The sequence below is a fragment of the Salvelinus alpinus genome, chromosome 20 (genome assembly GCF_045679555.1).
Source record: "Salvelinus alpinus chromosome 20, SLU_Salpinus.1, whole genome shotgun sequence".
NCBI classification, from domain to species: domain Eukaryota; kingdom Metazoa; phylum Chordata; class Actinopteri; order Salmoniformes; family Salmonidae; genus Salvelinus; species Salvelinus alpinus.
The window spans coordinates 41,982,935-42,000,382 of NC_092105.1; the positions used below are offsets into that span (position 1 = coordinate 41,982,935).

The 17,448-nt window shown below is 41.4% G+C and overlaps 1 protein-coding gene across 11 annotated transcripts in view; it reads right to left on the reverse strand.

The window, feature by feature from the left end:
• Nucleotides 1-17,448, reverse strand: part of LOC139546930 (protein TANC1-like) — a 303,586-nt gene that overhangs the window by 32,951 nt on the left and 253,187 nt on the right. For all 11 annotated transcript variants that reach the window (XM_071355901.1, XM_071355900.1, XM_071355905.1 and 8 more), the window contains 5 exons: nt 17,028-17,136; nt 16,220-16,342; nt 9,341-9,577; nt 8,562-8,747; nt 3,197-3,275 (listed from right to left, as the gene is read on the reverse strand). In XM_071355901.1, coding sequence (XP_071212002.1) covers nt 3,197-3,275; nt 8,562-8,747; nt 9,341-9,577; nt 16,220-16,342; nt 17,028-17,136 — 734 coding nt within the window. The remainder of the gene's footprint in view (nt 1-3,196; nt 3,276-8,561; nt 8,748-9,340; nt 9,578-16,219; nt 16,343-17,027; nt 17,137-17,448) is intronic.

Sequence of the window (17,448 nt, forward strand, 5' to 3'; positions counted from 1 at the left end):
TACCCTAGTAAAACTGACTATCCTACCGATCCTCGACTTCGGCGATGTCATCTACAAAATAGCTTCCAACACTCTACTCAGCAAACTGGATGCAGTTTATCACAGTGCCATTCGTTTTGTTACTAAAGCACCTTATACGACCCACCACTGCGACCTGTATGCCCTAGTCGGCTGGCCCTCGCTACATGTTCGTCGTCAGACCCACTGGCTCCAGGTCATCTACAAGGCTATGCTAGGTAAAGTGCCGCCTTATCTCAGTTCACTGGTCACGATGGCTACACCTACCCGCAGCACGCGCTCCAGCAGGTGTATCTCACTGATCATCCCTAAAGCTAAAACCTCATTTGGACGCCTTTCCTTCCAGTTCTCTGCTGCCTGCGACTGGAACGAATTGCAAAAATCTCTGAAGTTGGAGACTTTTATCTCCCTCAACAACTTTAAAAATCTGCTATCCGAGCAGCTAACCGATCGCTGCAGCTGTACATAGTCCATCTGTAAACTACCCACCCAATTTACCTACCTCACCCCCCATACTGCTTTTATTTATTTACTTTTCTGCTCTTTTGCACACCAGTATCTCTTCTTGCACATGATCATCTGATGATTTATCACTCCAGTGTTAATCTACTAAATTGTAATTATTCGATTTATTGCCTACCTCATGCCTTTTGCACACATTGTATATAGATTCTCTTTTTTTCTACCATGTTATTGACTTGTTTATTGTTTACTCCATGTGTAACTCTGTGTTGTCTGTTCACACTGCTATGCTTTATCTTGGCCAGGTCGCAGTTGCAAATGAGAACTTGTTCTCAACTAGCCTACCTGGTTAAATAAAGGTGAAAAATAAATAAAAATAAAAATAAAATAAGATACTCCACCTCAGGCAAGCAAAACTTTGAGACTTCCTTAGATATCGTGCACCAACTGTTGTTTACATAAATGCATAAGCCCATGCCCCATGTCTTACCAGAGGCTGCTGTTCTGTCTTGTCGATAGAGTGTATAACCCGCCAGCTCCGTGTTCTTAATGTCGATGTTCATCCACGACTCGGTGAAGCATAAAATATTAGTTTGTAGGATATACATGCTTTCAGTTCGTCCCATTTATTTTCTAGCGATTGAATGTTAGATAGCAGAACAGAGGGCAAGGGCAGATTAGCCAGTTGTCGACCTGGTCCTCACAAGGCACCTTTTGCCTCGGAAACTCTGTTTCTTTCTCCAGAGAATCACGGGGATCGGGGCTTGGTCGGTTGTCAACAGCATATCCCTGGCGTCCGACTTATTAAAGAAAAACTCTTCATCCAGTTTGAGGTGATCAATCCCAGTTCTGATGTTTAGAAGCTCTTTTCGGTCATAGGAGACGGTAGCAGCAACATTATGTACAAAACAAGTTACGAACAACGTGAAAAAACAAACAAAATAGCACAATTGGTTGAGGGCCGGTAAGACGGCAGCCCTACCCACCGGCGCCATCATCACATTCATCATCACCACCTGGTATGGAAACTGCTCTGCATCTGACCGTAAGGCGCTACAGAGGGTAGTGCGTACGGCCCAGTACATCACTGCAGCCAAACTTCCTGCCATCCAGGACCTATATAATAGACTCCAGTCACTCAAGTTATAGACTGTTTTCTCTGCTATCGCACGGCAAGTGGTACCGGAGCACCAAGTCTAGGACCAAAAGGCTCCTCAACAGCTTATACCTCCAAGCAATGAGACTGCTGAACAATTAATAAATTCGCCACCGCACTATTTACATTGACCCCCCACCCCCCGGTTTTGTACACTGCTGCTACTCAGTGTTTATTATCTATGCATAGTCACTTCACCCCTAACATGTACCCCCGCACACTGACTCGGTACCGGTACCCCTTGTATATGGCGTTGTTATTCTTATTGTGTTACTTTTTATTCTTATTTTTTACTTTAGTCTATTTGGTGAATATTTTCTTAACTCTTCTTGAACTGCACTGTTGGTTAAGGGCTTGTAAGAAAGCATTTCATGGTAAGGTCTACACTTGTATTCGGCGCATGTGACAAATAAAGTTTAATTTGATTTGGGAGTCCCATAGGGCGGCGCACAATTGGCCCAGCATCATCCGAGTTTGGCTGGGGTAGGCTGTCATTGTAAATAAAAATTTGTTCTTAACTGACTTGCCTAGTTAAATAAAGGTTAAACAAAAATAAATAAACTTGAAAGCTAACACTGCATCCGAGAGAACCATGTCGTACTTTCACATCCTATTGCACCTCTGTTCGAAATCAATTATGTAGTCCGTCATTGCAACCGAAATGTCTATAGTAAAACTGTCAAAGTTTGAATATGCCTCGTAGGCACGGTCTTTCTCTTCTTTAAGACACACAGAATCCAGTGCTCTGATCAAAGTTCCCATACCGTCATCCTTGTTCAAATCCTCAATGGATATTTCCAGTGCTGTATCTCTCGCTCTTCCCTCGAGTGATAATACCACCGCAAGTGCATGCTTTTTCTCATCCAGATTAGTAACCCGTGTCCAGATTCCAAGTACATTTTTCCAACTTTCATACGACCTCTTCTCATCGAAGCGAGGTGGCACATTGTAGTTATTAGCCATCCTCTGCTACCAATGTTAACTCAAAGTGACACAATGACTAGGTTCCAGTTTATGGTTGCCATTGTACTCATGCCAGGTCCATCAACAGTGAGACTACCGCGCAGGTATAACAATATCAGAGTGATACAGTAGCACCATAATAACAGAAATATAGGGATACTTAAAACATGAACTTAACAAAACAAGCTTATATTTTGGGTTCTGATGGGGTACGACAGTTGCACTAAGCTTCTGAGGCATTAACAAGTTAAGAATCAATGAGTACATATCATGAATTTACAAGTCCAAAAATGGATGTAGCAACTACAGATTGTCCCTTTAAGGGAAGAGGACAGGGAAAATTAGACAGGCAGTAAAAATAAAAATTAACAGATATTTGGCTAAATGTGAACAACTACATCATGCAAAAAGAAAGTGTTATGTTACTGGAAGGAGATAAAATACAGAACATTGGACAAGCGTATACAATTTCAGCAGTAAAACCACTGTAGAAACACTGATATTACAACAAGTGTTAACACAAAGAAAACAACATATTGGAAAAAAATCTAGAAAAAAAATGAAAAAGAAAATAAGAAAAATCGAGAGAAAACGTACCGGTTTCTCCCCACAGTGTGTCTTGGCCATCAATTTGCACAGCGTGCTCGTTATTCAACGCCAACAAGCCTCTCACAACCTGCCGAACGAGAAACTTTGATTAATGACACAGAATCCAAGCATCAAATATAAAAGCTATGAGTTAGTTCTATGTCGTGCTGGTTACATCGCAGAAATACCGGAGCGACGAAACAACTTCTGCGGGTTGATTAAAAAGCAGCCCCAGCAAATGATGCTTCTCTGGCGCATGTTAAATTAATCACTGGACTAGAGTGCTGATGCATGTACTAGTGTCTCTATAGCCTCTATAGTAGAGATTCTCCGTGCTGTGTAGTACAGGCCCAATGGTATTAATATGTCGGTAGTGCTAGTTAGCCCCTTTGTCTGTGCTCTCCTTTACACTCCTCTCTCACTGGGCCCTCCGTGGAGGTGGAGGTCGATAGCTCATTCTGGCCCATTCTATAATACTGTCGACCCACAGCCCTTGTGTATAGGGCTAACAGTATCACAGCCCTTTTAATGAGGAGCTGGCATCAATCAACCCACAGTAGGGATTGACACGGTATTTAGAATATTCAAACAGACGTTAGTTTTCGATTACTTGGGATAGTATACATTTTTGCAAACAAAATAGGCCTATTTTGGCTCTGTCAAAATGTTTATTAAATTATTTATGTGACATTGCTACATAGCCTACAAGGACAGACCATAACATTCAACTTTTTAATAAAACAACCGTTTAATCACAGATTTTATGAGTGTGCCCCATATAAAAGACGCACCGGTAGCCTATACACGTTTCACAAGTATAACTTGTTGTTATTGTAGCTTGTTGTTATTGTCGGTCAATCAAAGCGGCTGTGTAGCAAGTGAAGTGGGAGATTTTTAATCAATGCAAAATGGAATAAAATGATGCCATTAAGTTGGCTAAATGAGGAGTAGTAGGCTACAATGATCAACCAACAGGTAGGCTGTTGTTTCATATTAATGGAGTCGTTGTAGACAAGTACGGGGAGCGCAATAAAATATAGTCAATTAGCCTTGCTATTTTAGCTAGTTAGTTGGCTAACTCCGCTGGCTACTGTAGCTAGCTAGCTTCTTTACAGCGATTTAATGCAGTCAAGACAGGCACTACCAGATCGTATGATAAATAACCAACCTATGGCAGCAACAAGCTTGTCTAACTAGCGCGAGATGATTTGGCTACGTTCTCTCTCTCCTTGCCAAACACGTACTGTCACACACCGGCCCCTGCTTATCTCTTGCCCCTCTCCCCCCATTCTGCTAAAACATGCGCGAGCAAGTCTCCATTGAAGTTCCCCCCCAAAATTTTTTATTTAAAACACATGCATTCGACTCTCCGGATACCTGAAAAAATAGCATGATATCATTTGAATAGTGAAATCATTTCAAAGGCCCATCCCTAACCCACAGCCCACTATGCTCCTCTCCTGGGGAGCTAACTGCAAACCACAGGAGGTTGGTGGCACCTTAATTGGGGAGGACGGGCTCGGGCTCATGGTAATGACTGGAGCAGAATTGGTGGAATGGTATCAAATACATCAAACACATGGTTTGAAGCCATTCCATTCGCTCCGTTTCAGCCATTATTATGCAGACATACTATGGGATCAATACTGTACGCATGGTCGACCTACAGCCTATTTCGTAAATGAAAACAAGAAGAACGCGCAGCTGAAGTTTTCAGTGGAATCATCTTTGTTTCCAAAGCACAGAGGTGAGGTTGTGTTGTGAAGTTGTAAAGGTGAGGGACTGTGTAGGAGAACTCTCCTGTGTACAGTACAGGACTGACCCGTGTGGATAGTGTGGGTGTACAGTACATGCAGTCAGGGTTCATACACTTTTTGACACATTACTTTTCATGACTTTTCCCTGACTTTTAACCACATTTCACATTTCCATGACCATTCATTTGGTGGTGTCAGCCACCAATTGTGCAAGTTCTCCCACTTAAAAAGATGAGAGGCCTGTAATTTTCATCATAGGTACACTTCAACTATGACAGACAAAATGAGAAAAAAAAATCCAGAAAATCACATTGTAGGATTTTTAATGAATTTATTTGCAAATGATGGTGGAAAATGAGTATTTGGTCACCTACAAACAAGCAAGATTTCTGGCTCTCACAGACCTGTAACTTCTTCTTTAAGAGGCTCCTCTGTCCTCCACTCTTTACCTGTATTAATGGCACCTGTTTGAACTTGTTATCAGTATAAAAGACACCTGTCCACAACCTCAAACAGTCACACTCCAAACTCCACTATGGCCAAGACCAAAGAGCTGTCAAAGGACACCAGAAACAACATTGTAGACCTGCACCAGGCTGGGAAGACTGAATCTGCAATAGGTAAGCAGCTTGGTTTGAAGAAATCAACTGTGGGAGCAATTATTAGGAAATGGAAGACATACAAGACCACTGATAATTTCCCTCGATCTAGGGCTCCACGCAAGATCTCACCCCGTGGGGTCAAAATGATCACAAGAACGGTGAGCAAAAATCCCAGAACCACACGGGGGGACCTACTGAATGACCTGCAGAGAGCTGGGACCAAAGTAACAAAGCCTACCATCAGTAACACACTACGCCGCCAGGGACTCAAATCCTGCAGTGCCAGACGTGTCCCCCTGCTTAAGCCAGTACATGTTCAGGCCCGTCTGAAGTTTGCTAGAGTGCATTTGGATGATCCAGAAGAAGATTGGGAGAATGTCATATGGTCAGATGAAACCAAAATATAACTTTTTGGTAAAAACTCAACTCGTCGTGTTTGGAGGACAAAGAATGCTGAGTTGCATCCAAAGAACACCATACCTACTGTGAAGCATGGGGGTGGAAACATCATGCTTTGGGGCTGTTTTTATGCAAAGGGACCAGGACGACTGATCCGTGTAAAGGAAAGATCGTGAGATTTTGAGTGAAAACCTCCTTCCATCAGCAAGGGCATTGAAGATGAAACGTGGCTGGGTCTTTCAGCATGACAATGATCCCAAACACACCGCCCGGGCAACGAAGGAGTGGCTTCGTAAGAAGCATTTCAAGGTCCTGGAGTGGCCTAGCCAGTCTCCAGATCTCAACCCCATAGAAAATCTTTGGAGGGAGCTGAAAGTCCGTGTTGCCCAGCAACAGCCCCAAAACATCACTGCTCTAGAGGAGATCTGCATGGAGGAATGGGCCAAAATACCAGCAACAGTGTGTGAAAACCTTGTGAAGACTTACAGAAAACATTTGACCTCTGTCATTGCCAACAAAGGGTATATAACAAAGTATTGAGATAAACTTTTGTTATTGACCAAATACTTATTTTCCACCATAATTTGCAAATAAATTCATAAAAAATCCTACAATGTGATTTTCTGGATTTTTTCCCCTCATTTTGTCTGTCATAGTTGAAGTGTACCTATGATGAAAATTACAGGTCTCTCTCATCTTTTTAAGTGGGAGAACTTGCACAATTGGTGGCTGACTAAATACTTTTTTGCCCCACTGTATACATGAAAAAAGCAGGCATAAAATGTATGCTTGCTTTTTCATGTATACATACTGTAGAGACACCACCAAAGAAGAGCTCTTCACTAGGTACCAAAGAACATTTTCTAAAAAGTGAATTTACAAGTTTATCAACTTTCAAAGCAGAATTACTTTCCCATTGTTCCTCAAAAATGCAGTGTATGATATTTGTGTAGCTCTGAGTCTCTACTTTTTATCCAATGTAAAAAACACCATTTCAAATTTTGCTACATAAGACCGATTTGTGCCGGTTGGTCACAAATGTGGCTGTGGGAGTTGTTTGTCAATTAGGTTATTCTATAAATATTTCTTTAACATTGTCAGAATAACATGGCTAATGTTGATTAGAGGGGAATGCCAACTTTCCAAAGGTGTCAGATGTATTCCTCAACTCCTAATATTCAGTGAATGAGCCATCGTTTTACAACCAAAGTGTGTAGCACCCGTCCCGTTCATCAACTGCACGTCGGCCATTTGCCGGTGGCAAGTTTTTAGGACACATACGCAAGTATAAACACACACACACACACACACACACACACTGATATGTAGATTTTTATGCAATTGATAGAATATTTAAAAACTATGCCTAAATTATTTACATGAGCCAAAATTATGAAACTAATTTCCATGACTTTTCCAAAACGTTTCGGTTTTTAATATTTTACAAAACTTTTCCATAGGGGTGCGCCGAGTACTTGTGCAAAAAGAGTATCGTAACGGATATGGAGAATTTTCCGAATAAGATTATGACACAAGTATTTTTTTATTATTATCCGTGATCGGAAAAAAAGTCATTTTCTGCTGCCAGCGCACATCTCTCTTTCACTCAAACAGTGTGATGCGCTGTGTGCTCTGAACAACTATTGGCTAGTTCTTCTGTCTGTAAAGAAATGGGCGGGTTATCGGTTGAGCCTGCTGCAACGATTGGATTAGACCAAGTCACTCTCTCTGCTCTCATTTTCCCAGACAGGCTGTTTCACTCACTCATAGTCACTCGTCTCAGGGCACAAGTCTCCACTTCTCCAAGCATCCTGTATGAATCAGAATCTGTAGCTAGTCATCATTGTTTGCTAAGGACATATGGTTGTTTCTGTCTGTCTACTTGGTGTTGTTTAGTAGGCCTACTTGGTCTGTCCGTATAATTATTCCATTGCTGACGATGTCTGTCGTTATGTAGTGACTCAAGCCCATGCTTGCTTGCTATTATTATTCATTCTCGCCCAGGAATGTTTACTGAGCGACAGATCATTAGAAAATAAAATGACAAATGTACATAGTTTATTTTTATTGGAGAAATGTTGTGGCATAAGTGTCGGGAGATAAAAGATTTGCTCTTTTCGAAAGTGAAAACATATATTGGTAAAGCGAATTAGCCTATCTTCATCTAAATCTGTGTCTGGAATAAATGCAGGCAGTAGTAGCCATGCATTAGGATATTTATTAGCCTATTTCGTTGATAATCGAAAAGGACTAAGTAAGTAAATCATGTGCATTTTCACCTGTCGGGGTCATTTAACAATGTGTGTGAATGGGTGAAGAAACATAACGATGCGCTATGTGATGCAGTCCAAGTGATAGCGCAGTAATTCGCACTTGAGGAATTAGCTTTACAACATTTAAAGCACACTTCCGGGTTTTCCGATCACGAGATAAAACAGATACGATTACTAATACGAGTATGATGAGATCGGCACAACCATACTTTTCCAGGCCTGGAAAACTATTTTCTAATTCCATGACTTTTCTAAGATTTTCATGACTGTACAAACCCTGTGCAGTAAACTGGGTGGTTGCAACGTGTGCCATTTGGGATTCAACCAGTGTCTTTTGACTGACCTGTGTGTGTCCCATGCTGGAGGCAGCGATCAGAGCCTGCTGGAGGGCCTTGTTCTTCAGACTGCAGTTCTGCTGCTGGCCCTCGGGGGTCCACTCCAGCTCCAAGAGGTACTGGATGATGCCAGGGTGGCCCCTCAGAGCAGCATGGACCAGAGCACACTGACCGCTCTTATCCACATGGTCAACCTGCATCAAAACAACAACAGGGTTCATCTGAACATGTTTTATATGCTGTAATACAGTGACATATTTTATTATTTAAATTGTTTTAAATTGAACCTTTATTTAACAAGGCAAGTCAGTTAAGAACAAGTGTCAGATAATGTGGTGATGGGGCTTGTGGAACTTTATGTTGGCAAACGGAATTTTTATTTTGTTGTTATAAAAATAAGATGTTACCGTGTTCCAGAACATATGCATTCTGTTTCATAATTGTAACAAAGGCATTCCACAAATAAAAATGATTGAACACTTGAATTTTGGCGTTTTTTAGTATTTACATATAGCCTACAGTAACATAAACTAATGAAAATGCTATTGTGTTATATATATATTAAAAAAAAGGTATTATAATGTTACCCAAGGCCTTCATTAACATCACCAAATGATTATTTTTGCGATAGCATATATGAAATATATTAAATACACCGTCAAAATGACTGCTCATTAGCTTGAAGGGGGGGGGGGGGGTCCATCGAGGCCCAGTGGTTCTAGTGTTAAGGGAAAAGCTGGGATGATTAGCCCTGATCCTGTAGTTGTCTAGGGGCAGTACCACCAACCTTGGCTCCTCTCTTGCAGAGCAGGCTGACTAAACCCAGGTGTCCGGCAGCTGAGGCGAAGCAGAGAGGGCTCATGCCGTTCTCGGACACCACGTCCAAGGTAGCCCCGAACTCCAGCAGCAGGCCGGCCATCTCCTGGTGGCCCAGGTGGGACTGGACACACAGCACCGGGCCGTTGTTCAGCACCTCTGTCCTGTAGTTCACATTGGCCCCGCCTAGCATCAGCAGACGACTCACCTGCAAGAGCAGCACACATTAAATACACATGGAATTCAACTGTCTTATCAAATCGTATAAGAAAAACATGAACAACTTTTTGGCTTCCCTAAACCTGTTAGAAGAAAACAGAGGCTTGGCTGGGCTAGCGGTAATGCCGCATCCTTTGGTTGTGATGTGTGGGTTGACTCATAACTCGCAGTCCCTGCAGTTGTATCTGTGGGGCGGGCGGGTTTATAGTCATGAAATATTGTGTGGATGAAGGGTGGGTTGAAGAAAGAGAAAACAATACCTTAAAAAATCCATAAATGTATCAAATTCTATATGTCACATGCGCCGAATAGAACAGGTGTAGACCTTACCGTGAAATGCTTACTTACAAGCCCTTAACCAACAATACGGTTTTAAGAAAATAGAGTTAAGAAAATATTTACTAAATAAAATAAAAAATAAAATAAGGTAGGGGCAAAGTGACTATGCATAGATAATAAACAGCGAGTAGCAGCAGAGTAAAAACAAAATGGAGTGGGGGGGTGTCAATGCAAATACTCCGGGTGGCCATTTGATGAATTGTTCAGCAGTCTTATGGCTTGGGGGTAGAAGCTGTTAAGGAGCCTTTTGGACCTAGACTTCATTATTTTAGGCCATCTGGCATTCGTGCGTAAGCCTAAGCTTATAAGGGCCTAACTGTAGCCTACATGCCAATCGCCAAATGCTTTTGGGAACGGGCAGAAAAAGTTAACGTCGATCCACGGAGGCAAACAGGACAATGTCCGAGTTTAATTCAATTCAATAAGCGAAAAGCTGTGAAATGGAAAGTTGAAAATAAAGAGAAGGGAGGGCCAGAAAAGTAATGTTTGGGAAAGATTTGGTGAAGTGGTAAAAGAGGATTATAGCAGTGTGATGTGTGATGATTGTGTGGCAATATACATTATACATATTCGACAGTCACAAGAAGGGGACTTCAAATAGGCCTTTGGCACGTCAAGGGAACTGTAGCGTACTGTTCAGATGGGTTAAATGGAAACTGAAATCTGGACACTGACTGTAGGTCTATAACCTCTCATATAGCCTTCATATTAACTCCTGCAGAATTAAGCACTTATTGCAGTGAAGTGATACACCAAATGTACATTTGGACTCTGGAACAGGAGTAGAGAAATATGATTTCTTTCTTTCAGCATCTTGAGAGAATGCAAATGCACAGTTAGATACCATCTGTAGAAGTGCTATGTTTATCAGCATCATAAAAGCTGATAGTATTTCAACCACATAAAATATGCATCCAAGCCGAACTGAAATGTTTACATTTTAGTCATTTAGCAGGCGCTCTTACTTTTTCGGAAGAAATCTTATCAGAAACATGTTGGGTTGTTTTCACTTTCTATTTCCTTGCTACCGGTCAAACAGATTTTTGCAACAAAAATAAATAAATTAATGTTTTTGCATTTTCTTCTCGATCCCTAAATGTCTTTGCTCTGTGAAAGAAGCAGAGACCACAGAGAAAAATGTACCGATGTCAACTAGATTGAAGCACTCATTCTATCAATTTATGACATTATTCTGGTGAGCAAGGGTTTATTTAGTCTTCTAGGGCAACATATAATGACAGAAGAGAAGCTGCATGTATCTAATTATAGACAAGTTGACTAACAAATAGCCTATCAAAATATTTGAAATTATAAGCAGAAACATATCTAAATCTGGCAAAAAAACCTGCATCCCCTGTCAAAAAATCGTTCCCCCGTCTCTGACTGTACACTCTTAGAAAACAAGGTGCTATCTAGAACCAAAAAGGGTTTTGTACCCATAGTAGAACCCTTTCAAGAACCTCCTTTGGTTCAAGGTAGAACCCTTCCCACAGAGAGTTCTACATGGAACCCAAGAGTTCTACCTGAAACCAAAAAAGGTTCTCTTATGGGGTCAGCCAAAGAACCCTTTTGGAACCCTTTTTTCTAAGAGTGTAGCCTACAGGCATTTTCTATATTAGCGGGTTAGAGTCGGGCGCGGGCCTCAGATTTTCACTTTATCACATATAGTTGGGTGGTTGCGGATGGGTTAGCAATTGCGGACGGGAGCGGGTGAACAAACAGCTGACCGGCACACCACTATCCTCAGGCACGTGTATTTTATCGGCATAGGTTCAAATCTGGCCTACTACTCTTTGACACATCCTTTCTCCATCTTCCCCCACTGTCATCTCTCTCACTATCTAACCTTTGAAAAATATTGTGGGAAAAAGAAAATCGAGCATGGAATTCAGCTAAATAGCAAAGAAAAATATATAATATATATATATAATTTTTTCCTAGCTTTAAACATGACCTTACCACAATTCTCAGATAGTTTTAAACTAAATTTGATTGCACAATAGTAATTTAGAAATGCATTCAACGCAAGAGTACACAGTGGAAATTATCTAGTGTTGCGATAATCAGAGCATATTCTTCTTCTCCTTGATAAGGAATATAATAATTTATGTTTAATCAGACAGAGTAATTACTACCCAGTGAGTGTTAAAAGAAGAGGAAATTGAATTTGTTTTATTTACCGGCGGAACCACAACGGAATAAATTAGCACCAATGATTCTTAGGGGGCATTGGAGGACAAGGAACAACTCTGTCTGTGACTGTCTTCATGAGAGATGTTACACTCAAACAGAATATTTCACACCGGGAAAACGGAGATGATAATATTTAAGCATTAACAAAACAACACTCTAAGCGTTAACAAAACCACACTAAGCGTTAATAAAACCACACCCTAAGCATACTGCTAATGGCAAAGACAAATATATAGTTGTTTTTGCTTAAAGCTACAATACATCATTCCCTACTGATAATTGCCTTGAACGCCTTAGGAGGACTATTTTCTATCTCCCGCCATAATAGACAGAGCAGGGCACGTAGACAGACACACAGCCAGGCATAATTTAACATAAAAAATGACTTTGCCCACTCTGTCATTAACGTGCCTGCTTGTTTATTTAAAAAAAAATGGCTCTGTAATTACTTAGAATGGCACAGCCTCCTTTCCCCCCGCAGCGAGCAGCATCACAGCATCACAGATAGCAGATGGATCAAACTAATGGAAGAGAGTGCAACCTGCATCAATCTATTGAAGCCAGTGAGCATCTTGGTGAGATTTCCAATGAGCTGTTCATCAGTGGCGAGCCCACACTCATCACCATAAGTGAGTGTTTCCAGGAAACATCACAATGCTTATCATAACACACACTGGGAGCCATCAGTGGAATTAACAAGCACTCAGGGAGGACATTCGAGGTGAGGAGAGTAGATTACAATAATACTACTGTGCTAATACAAATCGCTGGTGGAAAAATGTAATAGGAAAAAATGCAGGGAGACCAATGACCAGTGTGTTCAGGCAACATGCATGAGCTCAAGAACATACAGTGGGGTCCGAAATTATTGACACACAGCAATAATGACAGTATAAAAAGATTATTATAAATGAAGTCGTGAAAAGTTTAGTATATGGTCCAATATACCTAGCACGCAATGACTGCATCAAGCTTGTGACTCTACAAAGATTCATTTTTGCAGTTTGTTTTGTGCCCAACATAAATTAATGGTAAATAATGTATTGTGTCATTTTGGAGTCACATTTATTATAAATAAGAATAGAATAGGCTTCTAAACACTTCTATATTAATGTGGATGCAACCATGATTACGGATAACCCTGAATGAATCGTGGATAATGAGAAATGAGAAAGTTACAGAGGATCAAAGATCATACCCCCAAGGCATGCTAACCTCTCACCATTACCAATAACAGGGGAGGTTGGCATGTAATAGAATAACACTATACAATACTGAGCATACAATATAGCTCAGTATTTGAATTATCCATTTTATACAGTCATTATTGCTCATCAATCATTTTGGACCAGTCTATATGTCAGTGCTGGGGGTTGGTCTAGCGCAGGGGTACTTAACTACTATAATATACAGTCATTATTGCTCATCAATCATTTTGGACCAGTCTATATGTCAGTGCTGGGGGTTGGTCTAGCGCAGGGGTACTCAACTACTATAATATACAGTCATTATTGCTCATCAATCATTTTGGACCAGTCTATATGTCAGTGCTGGGGGTTGGTCTAGCGCAGGGGTACTCAACTACTATAATATACAGTCATTATTGCTCATCAATCATTTTGGACCAGTCTATATGTCAGTGCTGGGGGTTGGTCTAGCGCAGGGGTACTCAACTACTATAATATACAGTCATTATTGCTCATCAATCATTTTGGACCAGTCTATATGTCAGTGCTGGGGGTTGGTCTAGCGCAGGGGTACTCAACTACTATAATATACAGTCATTATTGCTCATCAATCATTTTGCACCAGTCTATATGTCAGTGCTGGGGGTTGGTCTAGCGCAGGGGTACTCAACTACTATAATATACAGTCATTATTGCTCATCAATCATTTTGGACCAGTCTATATGTCAGTGCTGGGGGTTGGTCTAGCGCAGGGGTACTCAACTACTATTTGAGAAGGTTCCTAGGTGGCAAAGGTCAGGATGGATATCGTCCTTTATCGGCGTTGTGGTACAGCCGCAGTAACAAACATAGTCGTCTACGACTTAGGAAACATGTTGTTATATAAAATGTACATTAAATACAGAAAATGAGCTACAACTTATTTTTAATGCAAACATGTGCAACATTGCAGAAGAACACAAGTGGTTGCATTACTGTCTGTGCATAAAGTGCACTGTGAGCTTGAATTATAATAAAATAAAGTACATGTTTTCTGGAGAACAAAGGAGAGTTGAACAAAAATAATAATCTGAATGCACAGAATGTCTCTGTGGGCCATGCAATATTCATGTAGAAGTCACTCTGGGCCTTGCATCAATGAGAGAAATTACACTTTCTGTCTCCTGCCAATGCTTTGAACTTTGGCACAAATGGTGTGAGAGCAACTTGAGACACTGGTGCCGTTGTTCATTGCTGAACATAGAGCGGTATTTGTTTTAATAAAGTTAATTGTGGAGAAAGCTGATTCACAGCTGTATGTGGAGCCAAACATGGTCAGGATGTATAGTGCCAGTTTCTTGAGAACAGGGACATCAGCTGCAGGCACCATCTTTTCCCAGAAAGTAACAGGGTCACAGTCACCAGTCTGCTCCTTCAAAGACACATTTTCTTGCAGCTCAATCAACTCCATTTGCAGTGAGGCAACATCTACCCATCTGAAGATCTGTTTTGCTTCTTCTGACAACTTTGTCACATTTGTGACCAAGAAGGGGTTCTGGATGAGCAGCAGCAGTTCTCTTCCAACCGTGCAGTCATCAAAGCGAGCCTTGAAGTTTTCCATCAGCTTCTGGATGAAATCAACATGGTTTGGGAACATCTTTGTCTCCCTGCATTTGCACCAGAAGATTGGGGAAGTGGACAAGTTCTCCCTGGAGATCATTCTTGAAAAGCTCCAATTTCTTCTGGAAAGCCCAGACTGCTGTTATCACATCACACACTGTGTTGTGCCATCCCTGCAGCTTAACATTCAGTTGATTAAGGTGTGATGTAATGTCTGTCAAAAATGCAACTGTTTTCATCGTCTCCTCATCTTCCAAAAACTCCAACAATTGAGTTGCCTTGTCACTCTTTTGCTCTGATAACAAAGCTTTGATTTATTCCCAAATGGCCCAAAAGCGTTCCCAAACTCGGCCTTTGCTGAGTCATCTGACATTGTTGTGCAGTAGTAAGTCAGCAAAACTGGCATTGGCCTCTGTCAGAATGCTTCGTAGCAACCGGTGTTGTAGGGATGATGTTGCTCTCAAAACGTTGATCAGTTTCATCATCGTTGTCATGACCTCAGAATACTATTTCCCCAGACTGGCACACAGGACACAGGATTGATGGATGATGCAGTGATATAATGTTAGGTCAGGGTGGTCCTCTTTTAAACGTAGGATCCGTTTGATCTTTTCCCTGGCTCATATTTTTGTTTACCTTCAAGCAAGGTGTCAGCAACTTCACACATGCATTATTTTACCATCTCAGCATATGAAAATTGTGTTTTGTGTTTTCCCAAAACCCAAGTTATCCTCAGTGAACACTCCATTGCATGTTGTTGGGCTGTCTGGGAATTGACAAGGACTTTGGCAGACCTCTCAAATTGGGATTTTAGTTGGTTAATCTTGTTTGTTCTCACTTCCGCATTCAGGGGATACTTCTGATCGAAATGACTGTGCCTGGTGTCATAATGGCGCTTAATATTGCTACTTTTCAGGCGAACGTTGCGTCGACAGAGAGAGCAAGATAGCGAGGTTGCTGAGTTAAAGAGGCCGCTGCGCCAGGGTATTTTTTTTTTAAGCGGCATTTATTTTTATTTTTTTAAACTTTCATAAAACAAAATGCGATGTTGTCCGGTCCGGATTGACTTGGGTTTGGCTGGTCTAGTGGTAGTGCTACTGCTTGCAGACTACACATTGTCCCTGGAGGCATGGGTTCCACCCCTGACAGCGCCATTTTCCATTCTATGTCCCTCTCTATCTCCCCATCTCAATCACTTTTTTCACTGTATCTATCAATAAAAATACCCTGAATAAATAAATAGCATATCCTATGTCAGTATGTCACAGCAGTGCTCCAGGTGAGGGTCTGGATGTCTAGGGTGGAGGTCTCACCTTGACGTTAGGGGTGTAGAGGTTCCTCAGAGAGGCCAGGGCTGCAGAGAGGCCGTCAGCGCTGCAGCTGATCCAGAGGGCCTGCAGCACGCTGGAAGACACACCCGTCTTCTTACTCAGACCCTGAGGACAGAGACAGAGACACTGAAACCATGCACACACACCAGGTCAATAAACCAATAATACATACAGTAGATTCACTCCCAGAGCCTTCTCTCACATCCAGAGGGCTTATCCTCTGATGATACTGTCCGTATGTACATGTATCTTGATTCATTAATAAACATACGCACTCTAAAATTCATAAAAGGAATGTAATCTGAGTAAGGGTGGGATATACACTATAGGTTTCAGGGGCCATTTGCATCAATAGTCTCAGAGTAGGAGTGGTGATCTAGGATCAGGTCCATCTCTGTCCATGTCATCTTATTCACTGTGATATAAAAGGCAAAACTGATCATAAATCAGCACTGCCACTGAGATGCTTTGAATTCTGGCCCAGAACTAAGTAGCTAGTCTCAAGGCCGGACTACCTAGAGGCCTTGCGGCATTATATTGTATATTATTATTATTTTTATGAAATCAGCTAACTTACTGCATTTCAACACATTTTGCAAAGGTGCAGAGAGAAAAATGTGCAGTTTTATAATGCTATTCTACACATTTTGTCTAAGAGAAAATGTTGCCGTTTTAAAGCAAATTTCCAGCAATTCTATAATTTCTGCCATGAGGTATATCCTTTTTTTGTTGCTGTTTTATGTGCCCTGCATGCCCGTTCGGTAATCTGGTCCTGGCTAGTCTCTTGTACCTTGAAGATGTGTGCTTTAAGGATATGGTGGCCCAGCTCCATGGTCTGCTGCCGGTTCAGTTTCCCCTCTTGTCGCGACAGCATGAAGGCCATGAGTGCGTGTCCACTCCTGTAGAGGAAACACCAAGACTTTTCCCATCAACAACTAAAAGTGTGCAAAGTGTTCGAAAAACAATGTCTAGGGCCTACAGGTGCCGTAGTTATGCCATGGTAGGATGTTCTTACAATGTATCGATGTGAGTGACACATTGTTCATCAACCACTTTCATACTTGGCTGATTGGGGAGTGACGGCTGCTGTTTTTCATTCCAACTAAAGCTTGTTTAATTTCCCCAGGCAGTCGGAGACAGAATTGAGATTTGTAATTTTCTTATCTTGAGAGATAGGAGAGTTTGTTGTAATCATGGTGCATTATTCTATC